Source organism: Bactrocera tryoni, chromosome 4, assembly GCF_016617805.1.
Source record: "Bactrocera tryoni isolate S06 chromosome 4, CSIRO_BtryS06_freeze2, whole genome shotgun sequence".
NCBI lineage: Eukaryota > Metazoa > Arthropoda > Insecta > Diptera > Tephritidae > Bactrocera > Bactrocera tryoni.
In genome coordinates, this window is record NC_052502.1 from 75,040,716 (window position 1) to 75,053,498 (window position 12,783).

Consider the following 12,783-nt stretch of genomic DNA (forward strand, 5'->3'; position numbering starts at 1 on the left):
AAAGTTTTAAATTTTTTGAAGTTTTATTTCAAAATTTTTTTTTAAAAAGTCCAATTTTTTTCTGACTGATTTTCAAAATTTCTAAACAGCAACTAAGCAATTTTTTTAAAGACAAATATTTTTCATTTGAAATGTTAAGCTTGAATTTGTAGCGATTTTTTGTATCAATCAAATATCTCGATACCATATTTATACTAGACTTTGACATATTTATACTGTACAACCTAAAGAAATAAACGAACAGCCTATAACGTTTATTTTTTTTTATTAAAAAAAATTATAATTTTTTGTATTTTTTAATTCAGTGAAATACTTTAAACTTGTCTTAAAAATATTCCATAGAATTTTTTAATTATTTGAATTAGTAAAGTACTTTTTATCGCTTTTGTTTTAATTTAAAAAAATTAATAAAAAAATTAAAATTTTTTTTGAGTGAAGAAATTTGATTTTGCCTTATAAATGAAAAGTTTTCATTCCAAACAAATAATATGTATTTTTATATAATTAGAAAACTTGTTTATAAGTTTGCGGAGCCTTTAGGTAGACTCATGCATTTATTTTGCACCCTTCAAGCAGCGGTTTATATATAACGAATTAAGTCATATTAATTTTATAACCCAAAGTTCAATTCAGAAAATATATTTATAATAAAAGAGTTAGTTTTTTATTTGCAAAATCTTATATAGCGCTTCTATGCGATTTCGACTTGTTTATAGTGCTTAAAATATTTCTTCTTATATAATACCAGCAGCTGTTTAATTAAATACTTAAAAATATATCTAAAATATATATAACTATTCTCTGATAGAAATAGAAATCGTTCAAAAACTACTTACATTTTTTTGTTGGTTCCACTTGTTGCTGCGCCTAAAGGTATGCCTCAGTTTTCGCTGCACTGCTTATACACCGAATAACAGGTCTGAGAGTTGTTGGTTTCAATTTATTTTTGATTGTTTTAACTAATACACACTGCTTGCCCGAATTATGTTCAATAATATTTGAATTATTCTCAGTTAGGATTTGTTTGGTTATTTTTTTTAATAATTAATTTAGTTTATCGAGCGAAAATAAACATTTAGGTTTTAAATGAGACATCATGTGTTGCCTTTTTTCAATACTTTGGTTTTAAGATCGCCTTTAATGGTCTTCTATTTAACTCATTTCGGGCTGTGACTTTATTTGCCTTTTGTATTGGAGTTTTCAAGGTTCAAATATTTTTTGTCTGCCAGTAAATAATTAACTTCATTATTTTTTAAGTGTTTTTTATAATAATAATTTTTCATATTAGATCGGAAGAGCATTTTCTAACATTTTTTATTTATTTTTTTATTGTTTGTATTTAAGTTTTTAAACTCGTTTTTACATTTTTTTTACATTTTTTAAGTTTTTGTTTAATTTTTTAAAATCATTTGTACAATTTTTAAATTTTTTTTAGTTCTTTTAAATTTTTTATTTATTTTAATTTTTTAAAATTGTTTTAAATTTTTTTTTAAATCGTTTTAAATTTTTTAAAATTTGTTTTTGTACTTTTCTTAGAGGTTTTACATATATCTTGTAAGTGATTTTCTGCTTTCTGGTAAAATAATTGTTTTGTGTATTTTATGGCTGTATCTTTGTTGCAGTCGCTTGTTGTTTTCGACAGCTATTTTTATTTGAATATATTTTCGGTTAATCTTTTTTTTTTGTTTTGGTCAGTTGTTTCTTATAAACCCGACATTCGTTTCTGTGCCAAGTTTCTTTTGGGGTAATTTATGCAGTGTGTACTTTTGTGTTACAAATTTATTTTTTTTAAATTTTTTTTGTAAATTTTTTTCCGACAGTTAAATTTTTTGTTGTTTTGCTGTTAGTTTTGAGTGAGAGTTATTTATGATTTTGGTTAGATTTTTATGTTTTACTTTTCTGCCAAAAATTAACAATTTTTTCTGTAATATATTTTTTTATTTAAAATAGTCTTTTTAATTTTTTGCTTAGAAACCTTTGAGTGAGGAGTTTTTTATCCTTATAATTTTTAATTAGTAGTGTCAATTATAAGTTTAAATACTTTTTACGCTTTCATCAGGTATTGAAAATATTATATTTTTATTTTTTCTTAAACTTTCTAAAGTGTTTTTTGAAAAATATTTTTTTTATTGTTTCAACATTTTTTTCCCAAAATTATTACATTTGCTATTTACTAATCTTTCATACATTCTACAAATTTGCTTTCTTTCCAAATTGTTATTTAATATTTCGAAATACATTTTTCAAAATGCTTTTATTTGTAGAATTTTCATTGAGTACTCCAGTTTTTAGAATTATACCGCTATTTTGGCATTTCAAAAATATTTCTCTACCACTTTCTCAGTAACCAAGGGCAGCAACGAACAGTAACCAGCCAAATTTGAAATTTTTTATAATTACTTTCAAATTTTGTTTACACAGTTTGAAATTTTTTTTATTTTTTAAATTATTTAAAATATTTTTCTAAATCTATTTCCTTTAACTTCTAGGTTTTTCTTATATTTATTCATTTATTTTTCCGATAATGTTAATTTCCACTTCTTTTTGAATTTATTTTGTCGTAATGGCGGGTTCAAAATAAAAATTTTCGAGTTTTTAAAAAGTGTGACTCACATTTTCTTTAAGTCATACCTATTTTCAAAGTTCCACCAACGATTTTATATAATATAAACGCTTTCCAAAAATTTCTTTATATTTGAAAAGTTCCAGGTTTTAGAAAAAAAACTTTTTTTTCTCTAAATTTTTTGTTTTTTGTCACAATTGTATTTATTTTGCGTTCCAAAAAAATTTTTAAATTAAAGTTTTTAATCTTTTTAATATTTATGATAGCTGAATTTTTATAATTTTTTTTCGAATTTCCAGAATATTTTTTTTTTTAATTTTTTACACACTTCTGTTTCAATATAATATTTTCTGTGCTCAGAATGTCATGTTAATACTCGTATAATTATTTTGTTATTACGAAAATCCAATTTTGTTTATTGTTTCATATTAGTGTCTGCTTAAAATTCCAAAATTTCGTTTCATTATTATTTTTGAACAAAATCGCACTTTTTTATAATTTCGTATTAGGTTGCATTTAAAAAACTTAAGATTTTGTAGTAGTTCAGTTTATTTTTCGATTTTCCAAGTTTAATTTTTTTTAATTTTAAAGTTTTTGTTTTAATTTTTAAAATGTTTGCTTTATTTTCGGAATATTATTGCAAAGTTTTTTTTTTAAATATTTTTAAATTTTCCCAATTAAGTAGTTGCTTTGCACTTTCGAATTAATTTTTGAATTTCCTTTGGTTGTTGCTAAGCTGCTTGATTTTAAAAATTTCAAAACTATAATTTCCGCCTTCGAAACTGCACGACTTGTTGCTCCAATCAGTTGTCAAACGTAAATGCCAAATTTTAGCGCACACTTGTTGTAATCAGCGGCGGGCGGCTGCCGTGTTTGGTTGTTTTTGTTGGGTGTTTTCCCCAGTTACTAAAGGCAAACACCCACACGCACACGCTCAAGAGCTTTGTTCCAATAAGCGCCAAATGCGTGTCAGCTAACTGTACACTTTCGCCGTTGAAACGCGTCTGAAGGCTGTGTGAGCGCCGAGCAGCAGTGAAAGGTGTAAAAGGTTGCCCATACGCCGCGTTGGCTGAAAACTGCTAACAAAGCTGGCAGGCGTACGCTCTCGCGCTCTCAGCCGCACACAGCATCCTTTAATTTCGAAACGCTGTTTTGTTACTCTGTTCGGCTGAGTGCCTTTTTAAGCGCTGTCGAGTTTGGCGCTGCTGACACGTCTTCTTCTTCTGCTGCTGCTTCGTTGTTCGGCTCGTCGACTGGCCGCTTCCTCGGCTTGGCAGTGCTGCTCGTGCTCGTGGCGCAACAACCAAAAAGCAACTGTTCGGCAGCGACGTGTTGCGCATCGTATTTATAGTCGCCACAAGCAGCGCTGCTGACGCGCGCACGAGCAGCATAGCCGAAGAAACTGTGAACGATTGATTGGAGGGCAGCAATGAAGGTCGCTTCGATGTGAGTTCGCTGTTTTTTTTTTTTTGCTTTTTTATGTGCTCGTTAAAGGTGTGTGGAAGCAACAGGATGTGCAGCTGTTGCTTTTGGTTCATAGTTTGGGGGGCATGGTGCTCCAAGCGTGCAGCAGCATCCCTCTCACTTTCCGTTTGGTTTACTCACGCTTGTATTCTCTGTCAACTTTGCCTCATATTTGGTCTCAGTTTGCTCCCACTCAAAATTGCGCTCTCAATTAACCAAACTCTTTTTTAATTGCTCTCACTTCCGCTCCGCTTTGGCGCCATAATCAGCATAATAATGATGCCCACAAAATTAGTACCAATTATGAATCTGTCCGCAGGTTAAATGTAACAAGTAAATTATATTAATCTGCCCTTCGGAGAATTGTTGCAAAGCCGCGCATTTGACTGCGATTTAGTACGAGGTGTTGACTTTTGATGCCAAGTAAGTACTTGTTGCTTATCTAAGAATCTCATCATCCAACTGGATACTAACTAAAAGTTGTTACTAACTAAAAGTCATTAGTTTGGCTGGGAACTATTCGGAAATATATGCGATTCCAGCATGTAAAATGCTTCGAAAAGTTTATTGACTCTGAAACCTAGGTGCGTTTGGAAGCTTAAAGTAGGGATCAAAATATAATAACCAGATTCTAGAAAGTCGAGTTCGGTAGATTTAAGAACTTTAGACAAGACATCGTTGGAGTCATAATATCCTTTTGTTAATAGTTCTTATGATATTTGCTTTGCTTGCTTTAGCTCTTATGAAAATTGTAATATTAACATATTAAATGCAATTATAATGGCTTTCTTATTCCATAACTTATTGTAATGTATTCTAGTATTCTGATCTAATCATAATAGTGACCACAATTGTAATTAAGATTGCAATTGTACATGAAGTTTTACTTTCAATTTTAGTTTAAGCCAAATTTTTTCAGCATTAAAATTATAACCGAAAGAAATTATGTTGCTTGAAGGAATTTTTAAATGTTTTAGCAACATAAATCTCAAGTCCTTGCATTTTACTCAGCCCCCATATTTAGCCTCGCTGCAAAAAGTACATATCCATTAAGTTAGCTGTATTACTGTTGTGTGTTCAGATTTAATTATGAATATATATGGATTTGTGTTTGCCTGCGACGACCTTATCAGCTGCATTTAGCTATGAATAAGAATAGCAAAAAGGGAAAAAACAGCTCTGAGCCATTGAGCACATAAAATGTGTTGCATGCTTTTTAGCTCAAGGTTCTACCTGTTGGACGTCCGTGTCAGCATAAAGGACAAGGCAATGCCGACAGCAATGAGCAACCATATAAATATTTAGAGACTAAACAGTAACTAAATGAGAGCTACAATGATTATTGTAAGTGAAAGAAAGAGTTGGGTAAAGTGAGAGAACATAACTGAGAGTCAGAGGCATAATATTCTCTAAGGCAAATGCTGATAAAAGCTGAATGAGGAAAGAGAAAGTTATATGAAGTGGTAGTAGAGGTGTTCTCGCAGGTTGATTTGTAAAATAGGAGAATGAGAGAGTGTTAGTAAGCTTGGCACAACAACAAATGTATTTTATTCGGAATTTGTGTGAGCACTTGTTAACTCCCTCTCTGCTCACTACATAGGCTGCCCACATGCGCTCACTCTTCGCACCGCGATTCAGCGCCTTAACCTTGAATATAGCGCTGTGAGGCTGAGGTGTGCTCGTTTTTGTTGTTACTTTCGAAATTGCCAACTTCATCTCTCACACTCCACGACAACCCACAGACATACACCCGCTTCTCTCTCCCTCTCACGCTCACGCGTACTCTTGCGCTTCAGCCGCTACCTCATCGTTAAACCAACAGACTGCTTGGCACCAATATGCGCTGCTTTAGTGTGTGTGTATGTCTGTTTGTACTACGCACACAAGTGTGTAAATATGTGTGACTGCTTTGAGGCCTATAAGTATGCATTGCGAAATGTAATAAGCGCAACACGCAGTGACGTGTTGCCTATCCTTGTGCCTGTGTGTGTGTGTGTGAACATTTGGGTTCGGTTTCTTTACATGTGCACTGAGGGTGGTTTGATAAGCTGTGCGCATGTGTGTGGTTGTGTATGTGAGTGAGTTGGTTTATTTGTTATTGCTGTTGTTGTATTTTTTGATATTTTGTATTATTTTCTTTGCGCATAGCTGCCTTTGAGGCATTTAGAAATGTATATAAATGTAGGTGGATCAAATATGCGGCCTTCGAGTGTATGAGTATACATATGTATATGATAAACCGATTTTATCTGCAGGTAACTTTCTCTTAAGCAGTATAGGTAATTTAAGTGGAATTAGCAAATGATGATGTTAAACAGAGGTTACTTAGGATTGGTAGATTCACATTCGAGCGTTTTTTTAAGAAATAATTCAAAAATGAAATAAAAAAAAATAAATAAAAATTTGTATCTTTAAAAACAACTAACATTAAAAAAAATTGGAAAAAAATTTCAAAAAACAATTTCGAAAAAAGTTGAAAAAAATTCATCTGACTTAGCTCCGTGTGACTTCTGGCTATTGAACAAACTCAAACGTCCGTTCCGGGGAAACTCTTTTGAGTCAATTGGAGGCATTAAACATGAAGTGCTAGGCGCATTGAAGGCTATTCCGGAAATTTACTTTGAAAGCAGTTTTGAGTATTGAAAAAAACGCTTGCTCGTTTTAGTTCTCATTATAATTCCAAATTTTTTTAGTCAAAGACTTTTTAATTTTCTATTTTTTTTATTATTTTGGTCATCTTTATAATTTTTTATATTAAGAAACTTTCAGTACTGTTCGACATAAGAATCAGAGAACTTTCACTCAATCATAACCTGCCAATATAGGAACAAATTTGACTTAGCTTGTTACAAGAAATTACACACTTAAAGTGCTAAAGCGCCTAATTGTTTGCGACAAAGTTTTCATAATCACTATTTAACTTTGAAGACTCTGTATGAAGGCCAAGCACGCTCATTTTGCTCAGCTTAAGTGCATGCATTATCCATATTATTCTTTCACACACCTCTTAACTTAACTTAAAAACAAGTTAACTCAACTCAACGGATTACAAGCGAGACGACTGAAGGTCAAGTAAAAGCTGCCAAGTTGATCTACTCAAAGTTTGTATGTTTTTCTTGATAATTTCTATTACTAATAACTCATTAGCAAAATTGCATGATACACATGGCTCGCTTCACAGTGATAACAGCGGCTTATTAGACTGTAACTGTTGCAAATAGTTCGTAGAAAGTTTGCATTAAAGATGGAGTAGTGTGGCTGATTTCGTAGAAAAGTACTCTTAAGAACTTTCAATCTATTTCAATTGCTATGTAAGTGGTACTTTACCAAGAATCAAGTGGATCTAAAGAAAATTGAAATGTTTTAGAAGAAAAAATATCGGAGTAACTTTATAAATAAAACTGAAACAAATTTTGGAAATAAGCAATTGAAATTATATTATGTTGCTTTGGATAGTATAGTATATTCAAAAGAAAAGAGTAGTTTATGTTAAAAAAATATATTTTTTTCTCAATTTTACTTTTTCAAGGCCTGAAAATATTCTTTTTTAATACACAATTTTCAAGTAAATTCTAAAAAGCAAAAATCAAATTAATATTTTATAAAAAATAGTTTTTTTTATAAAAAAAATAATGAATTGATTTTAATATTTATTTAATTTTTCAAAAATTTAATTCGAATGTTTTCAAAACAATATTGGAAAAAAATTTTAATTTAATTTTTTTTTATTTCAAAAATAATAAATTCCCTATATAATAATTAAATCTTTCAAAAAATTCCTTTATTTCGAATATCTCAAGAAAGGAATATTGGGTAAATTTTCAAAAAACTTTCAATAATAAATTTTTTCCGTTTTTTAATTTAATAAATTTCAATATTTTTTAAAAAATATTTTTATTGCAAAAACAAAAAAATGTATGCAAATGGCATTATTTATTTTTTCCAAAAATTTAATTCAATATCTCGAAAATATATGGAGTCAAAATTCAATATTAAAAAAAAATTGTATTCCAAATATAATAAATTCTTTATATTTTCATTTCATTTTCCAAAATTTTTATTCGAATAACTAAAAAAAAACATTTTAGTACAAAATTAAATATTTTCGATAATAAAATTATGAAATTTTTTATTTCAATTTGTCACCAAAAACAAAAAAGCATTGAGTGCAATTTACATATTAAAAAAATTCAATTCCAAAAATAATAAATTTGTTTTCTTTTCTGTTTAATTTATCAAAAATTGGTTTGGAAAATCAAAAAAAAAAATATTGATTGAAATTTCAAAACTATAAATTATAAAGAAAAAGTACAATAACAATAAATGCAATATTTTTTTATTTTATTTTTCGAAAGTTTAATTCGAATATCTTCAAAAAATATTGGGTACAATTTCAAAAAGTTTTCGAGATTAAATTTATTTTACATTTTAAAGCAATTTGAGCAAAATTTACATATTAAAAACATTTTTTATTTCAAAAATATTACATTTTTACTATTTTCTATTGAAATTTTCAAAAATTACTCAAATTTAATTTTTCTTAAAAAATATTCTGTGGAATACCAAAATATTTTTAATAACATATTTACCTTATTTTTAAATCAAGTTTTCCCCACTCATAAAATAAAAATATTAAGTAAAATTTTTATAACATTTTTAAAATTTTATACATTTTTCGAAAAAAAATTAAAATTTCAAACTATTTATTTTAAAATACTGCACTTTCATGTATAAATCGTGTAAATTCAATATTTTTGGTCTATAATACACTATCCTGCATTACCATTGCATACTTGAGGGCGCTCTGAGCATATTTTGCCATACTATCTGACAGGAAGTAAAACAAATGCACAATCTACCATCTAAGTGGCTAACAAACAGATCGAAAGATCACTGACAGAAAAAAAAAGAAAAAGAAAAAACAACAACTACTCAGTTTATAAAAATTTAAGAGCAACACTATACTCCACTAGCTACAGAAGGAACACAAAACTCGCTTGCTGTCTGATTTATTTGTCAATTTGTGGCAGCCATATGGGCAAGGTAACAAAACAAAAACAACAACGCGAGTTTGAAGTGAAAGCAACAAACAGCGGACACAGCGCAATTTTCGCGTTCGACCCGACACAACGCCTGCTGCATGGCTCCTCGACTTGCTTGCGACTCACGCGCCGCGTGCTCATCAGTCCTTTGTTCCACAGTTACACTCGGTGTCTCGTGCTTCTCGGGCTTCGCGCGTGTTTTGACTTGTTTATATTTTTTTCGCTCCTCTTACCCTTTTTCTACAACGCGCTTTGCGTGCTGTCATTATGTTTACTTATACTGTGTTGCCATACTCGTTGTGTTTTTTTTCTGTCCGCTCATAAGGCCACTCATTTTCGTGCGTTTGCACACACCACCGACTTGTTTAACTTTTGCTCCGAAATCAATTAAAATTGATTTTAATTAAAATGCATGCATTGTGGCCATGAAAAACGGTCCAATAAGTAAACAATTTAATACGAGCAAATGAAATGAGGCACAAGGACAGCCGTTGGACATGGTGGAAGTGAACGCTGAATACTTACCTTCGCGAACCGATATATAACAGGCAAAATATTTGCAATCTTTCGAGGTTAACAATCTCCGATCTTCGTGCTTTGGTTTTCGCTCTTTCTCAGCTGATATCTGCCGCCTGTGCTTCATGGCCTTGGCCTTGATTTTTAACTTATATCTAACTGCTACGTTTTTCTAATATTTCCAGTTTGTACTCTAGTCTCAAATTTCTGTTTTTTGTTTTCTGATCCCTGGTCTCAACTATTTGATTTTTATCAAATTTTATGATTATTTCTGTTTATTCCTGATCTCTTATATCTGGCTTTAGAATTCAGGTTTTTAGTCTTAAATTGTTCATGTCTAGAGCTTAGTTTTTGGTCTTCGATCGCTAGTCATTGATTTTTGGTTTCTATTATTATTCAAATCATCAGGCCTCTGTTATCCATGACTCAGTATTTGACTTCTATCCTCTTAGCTCTAAGCTTTGATAACTCACCTCTAAACCAATGATTTCTGCTTCTTATCCTATTTTCCTAATCATCAGGGGTCTTTTATTTATGACTCAGTGTCAGGCTTCTATTCTCTGCACTCGGGCCTTTGATAACTCAACTCTGGTCTCTAATTTTTATCTTGGCATCCTTCTTTTTTTGTATTTTCTTCTTGTCGTTCTTTGTCAGTCTGTTACGTATGACAATGTTTCTCGACACCATCCTCTAAGCTCTGAGCTTTGATAACTCTCATTTATATACGTGTCTACCAATCTTTCTCATATTATATCTTTTCGGGCGGTTTTCGGTTCCCTGTTCTTTAATTTTTCGTTTCTATGATTTATTAGGTTTACCCTCTGATATTTGATTTGTTTGTTATCTGATATACGTATGATTTCCACTTTATAAATTTGGTTTTTGGTGTCAGTTTTCTCGTATTACATTTTCTTCTTCTGTCTCTGATGAGTGACTCTCTGAAATAGTCACTGGCTTCTATCCTTTGTGCTCTAGACTTTAGTAACTCATCTGTGATCTCTGATTTTTAGCTTCAGATCTTTTATATCTGTTATCTAATATTTGATGTGTCTGGTTCCTGATGTCTAAATTCTGATCTCCGATTTCAGATCTTATCTAGTTTCTGGACACTAGCCTTGACTGGACTATTTCCTTGACTTCCGGTATCTCTGGTATTAAGTCTCCACTTTTTCTAGCTTAAAATAGTTTAGAGATGCTTATAATTCCAGTACCTTTTGGTGAGACCTGCCCGTTTCATATTCTTAAAACGGCCTAGAAGCCTGTTCAACTCACTCAACTTTTGCCTAGCTTTAGTTAAGCTGAAGAGTTAGAAGCTTCCACGGTTATTCGTTGAAAGAGAGTCGTTTCATAAAATGGAACTAAAAACCCACTCAACTCATTTCAGTTCAAAAGACTAACTACATATGTACTTCGAGTAATGATTATAGATTTATAGATTTTCCATTGATTTTAAGACTGTTTGCAAGATGTGAGAAAACATAGAAGTATACCTTTAGGCGTGGCATCTTTTAAGTGGTCGCTAGGCAATTTAAATGCTTAAAAAATTGCACATAAAAAATTTAAAAACATTTTTAATAAGATAAAAAGGAGTTACGAATTGTAGGCTTCAATGCTATAGCGCCCATATGTATGCAATTATTTATAAAAAAAATTATTTATATTGATTTCACGTAGCTAAGTGGCGCAGTTGTTAGGTTAAGCTATTATCATTGAAATTATTGTCAACAATTTGGAAAGTGGTAAGCGAAATGGAAGGGTGACAGAAACTAAGCATCAATAAAAAAGTAAAGTGATAAGAAAAGAATAGCACAGTCCAGCCACACAATGAACGCTGTCACATGCGCAACACATGAGCTGCTAATAAAAGGTGAACAAGCGTGAAAGCATAAATGTCGAGCATACCAATCGGACCAAGCAAGCATACCTATAGGGGCTAGCATACAACAGACAACGGCGCTGACAGATTGACACAATGAAGTGCCTGAGCGCTTGATCAGATTCAAGTATGCTGAAGCATGCCGTAACGCAAGAAGTGAACACCAGTTGGGCAATGCAACGCCTGGAAACACACTACGAATATCTGCGTTGATATTATCGCCAGCGAAAGGGGCATAAGCAGAACATTAAAAGGCCTGCAGCGCGCAGGCACGACTACAAGGCAGTTGGCAGCGCTTATATTCACTGCCGCCCGCAGTCGCTAACAGCAACACCTACACGCCAGGTTGCGTATGTGTGTGTATGTGTTTGTGCGTGTATGATTTAAGCATTATTATAACGTTGATTGCATTGTTGTAGCGCGCATTGTTGTTGTGCTGCATAAATAATGTGATTGCGAAGCAGCATATGTGGCAAGTCTGGCGAGTGTAGCGTCTTGGTAGCTGTTGCTGTTTACAATTGACAGTCTAATTGGATTTTAAAGGGTTGAAAATCGCAAATCCTTAACACCTGTGCATGTGCGCGCCAGTTGCCGATAAGCGGCGGGAAGTTCATTAGCTAATCGTTACGTGAACGAAATCGGTGCATATGTAGCGCCTAAAAGCGTGCTCTGTTGCTGATTTGTGTGATGATTCTGTGAGGTGATCATTAGATATAGATTGACTATAGCTTAAAAATAGTGGTACAACCTTTATCAATCAATGTGACAGCTGCATACATAATATATCTTAATATACTTTTAGGCGCAGTTATTATAACTAGGATTTTAGCTGAAACTTGCTCATTTTAACAGCCGAAAATTGCTAATAATAGCTTCATTCAACACAAATTACAGGTAGTCTATGAAAAACAGCTGTGCCTGTTAACCCGATACAAATAATTAGTTAATGACTTAGTTATCCACTATTTTAGCGCACATTTAGGTGTCTTCGGTTGTGAAAAAAAAACAACAGTAAGAACATATCAGATTTAAGTTCATAGTTAAGCTATTTCCTAGCCTTTTATGTACATATTTTAACTATAAATTTAAAGAGAAAATTACCTGCATACTTATAGGCACTCACCTAAAAGTGCGATACAATTGATGATTGATTATGTGATACTCACCTAAAAGTGCGATACAATTGATTGATGATTGATTATGTGGCCATTAGATATAGATTTCTTATAGTTTCAAAATAATATTGTTGCTTTTATCTTGTCATACTTTTAGGCGCAGTCGTTATAATTAAGTTTTTGGCTAAAACTTCCTTATTTTTCCAA

General features: G+C 31.7%; 1 protein-coding gene across 5 annotated transcripts in view; it reads right to left on the bottom strand.

Annotated features, from left to right (window-relative positions):
- Positions 1–1,241, bottom strand: part of LOC120774194 — a 279,261-nt gene extending 278,020 nt beyond the window's left edge. For all 5 annotated transcript variants that reach the window (XM_040103628.1, XM_040103629.1, XM_040103626.1 and 2 more), the window contains exon 1: positions 837–1,241. In XM_040103628.1, the coding sequence (XP_039959562.1) occupies positions 837–838 (2 nt within the window). In that variant the 5' untranslated portion in view covers positions 839–1,241. The remainder of the gene's footprint in view (positions 1–836) is intronic.
- Positions 1,242–12,783: the final 11,542 nt, after the last annotated feature.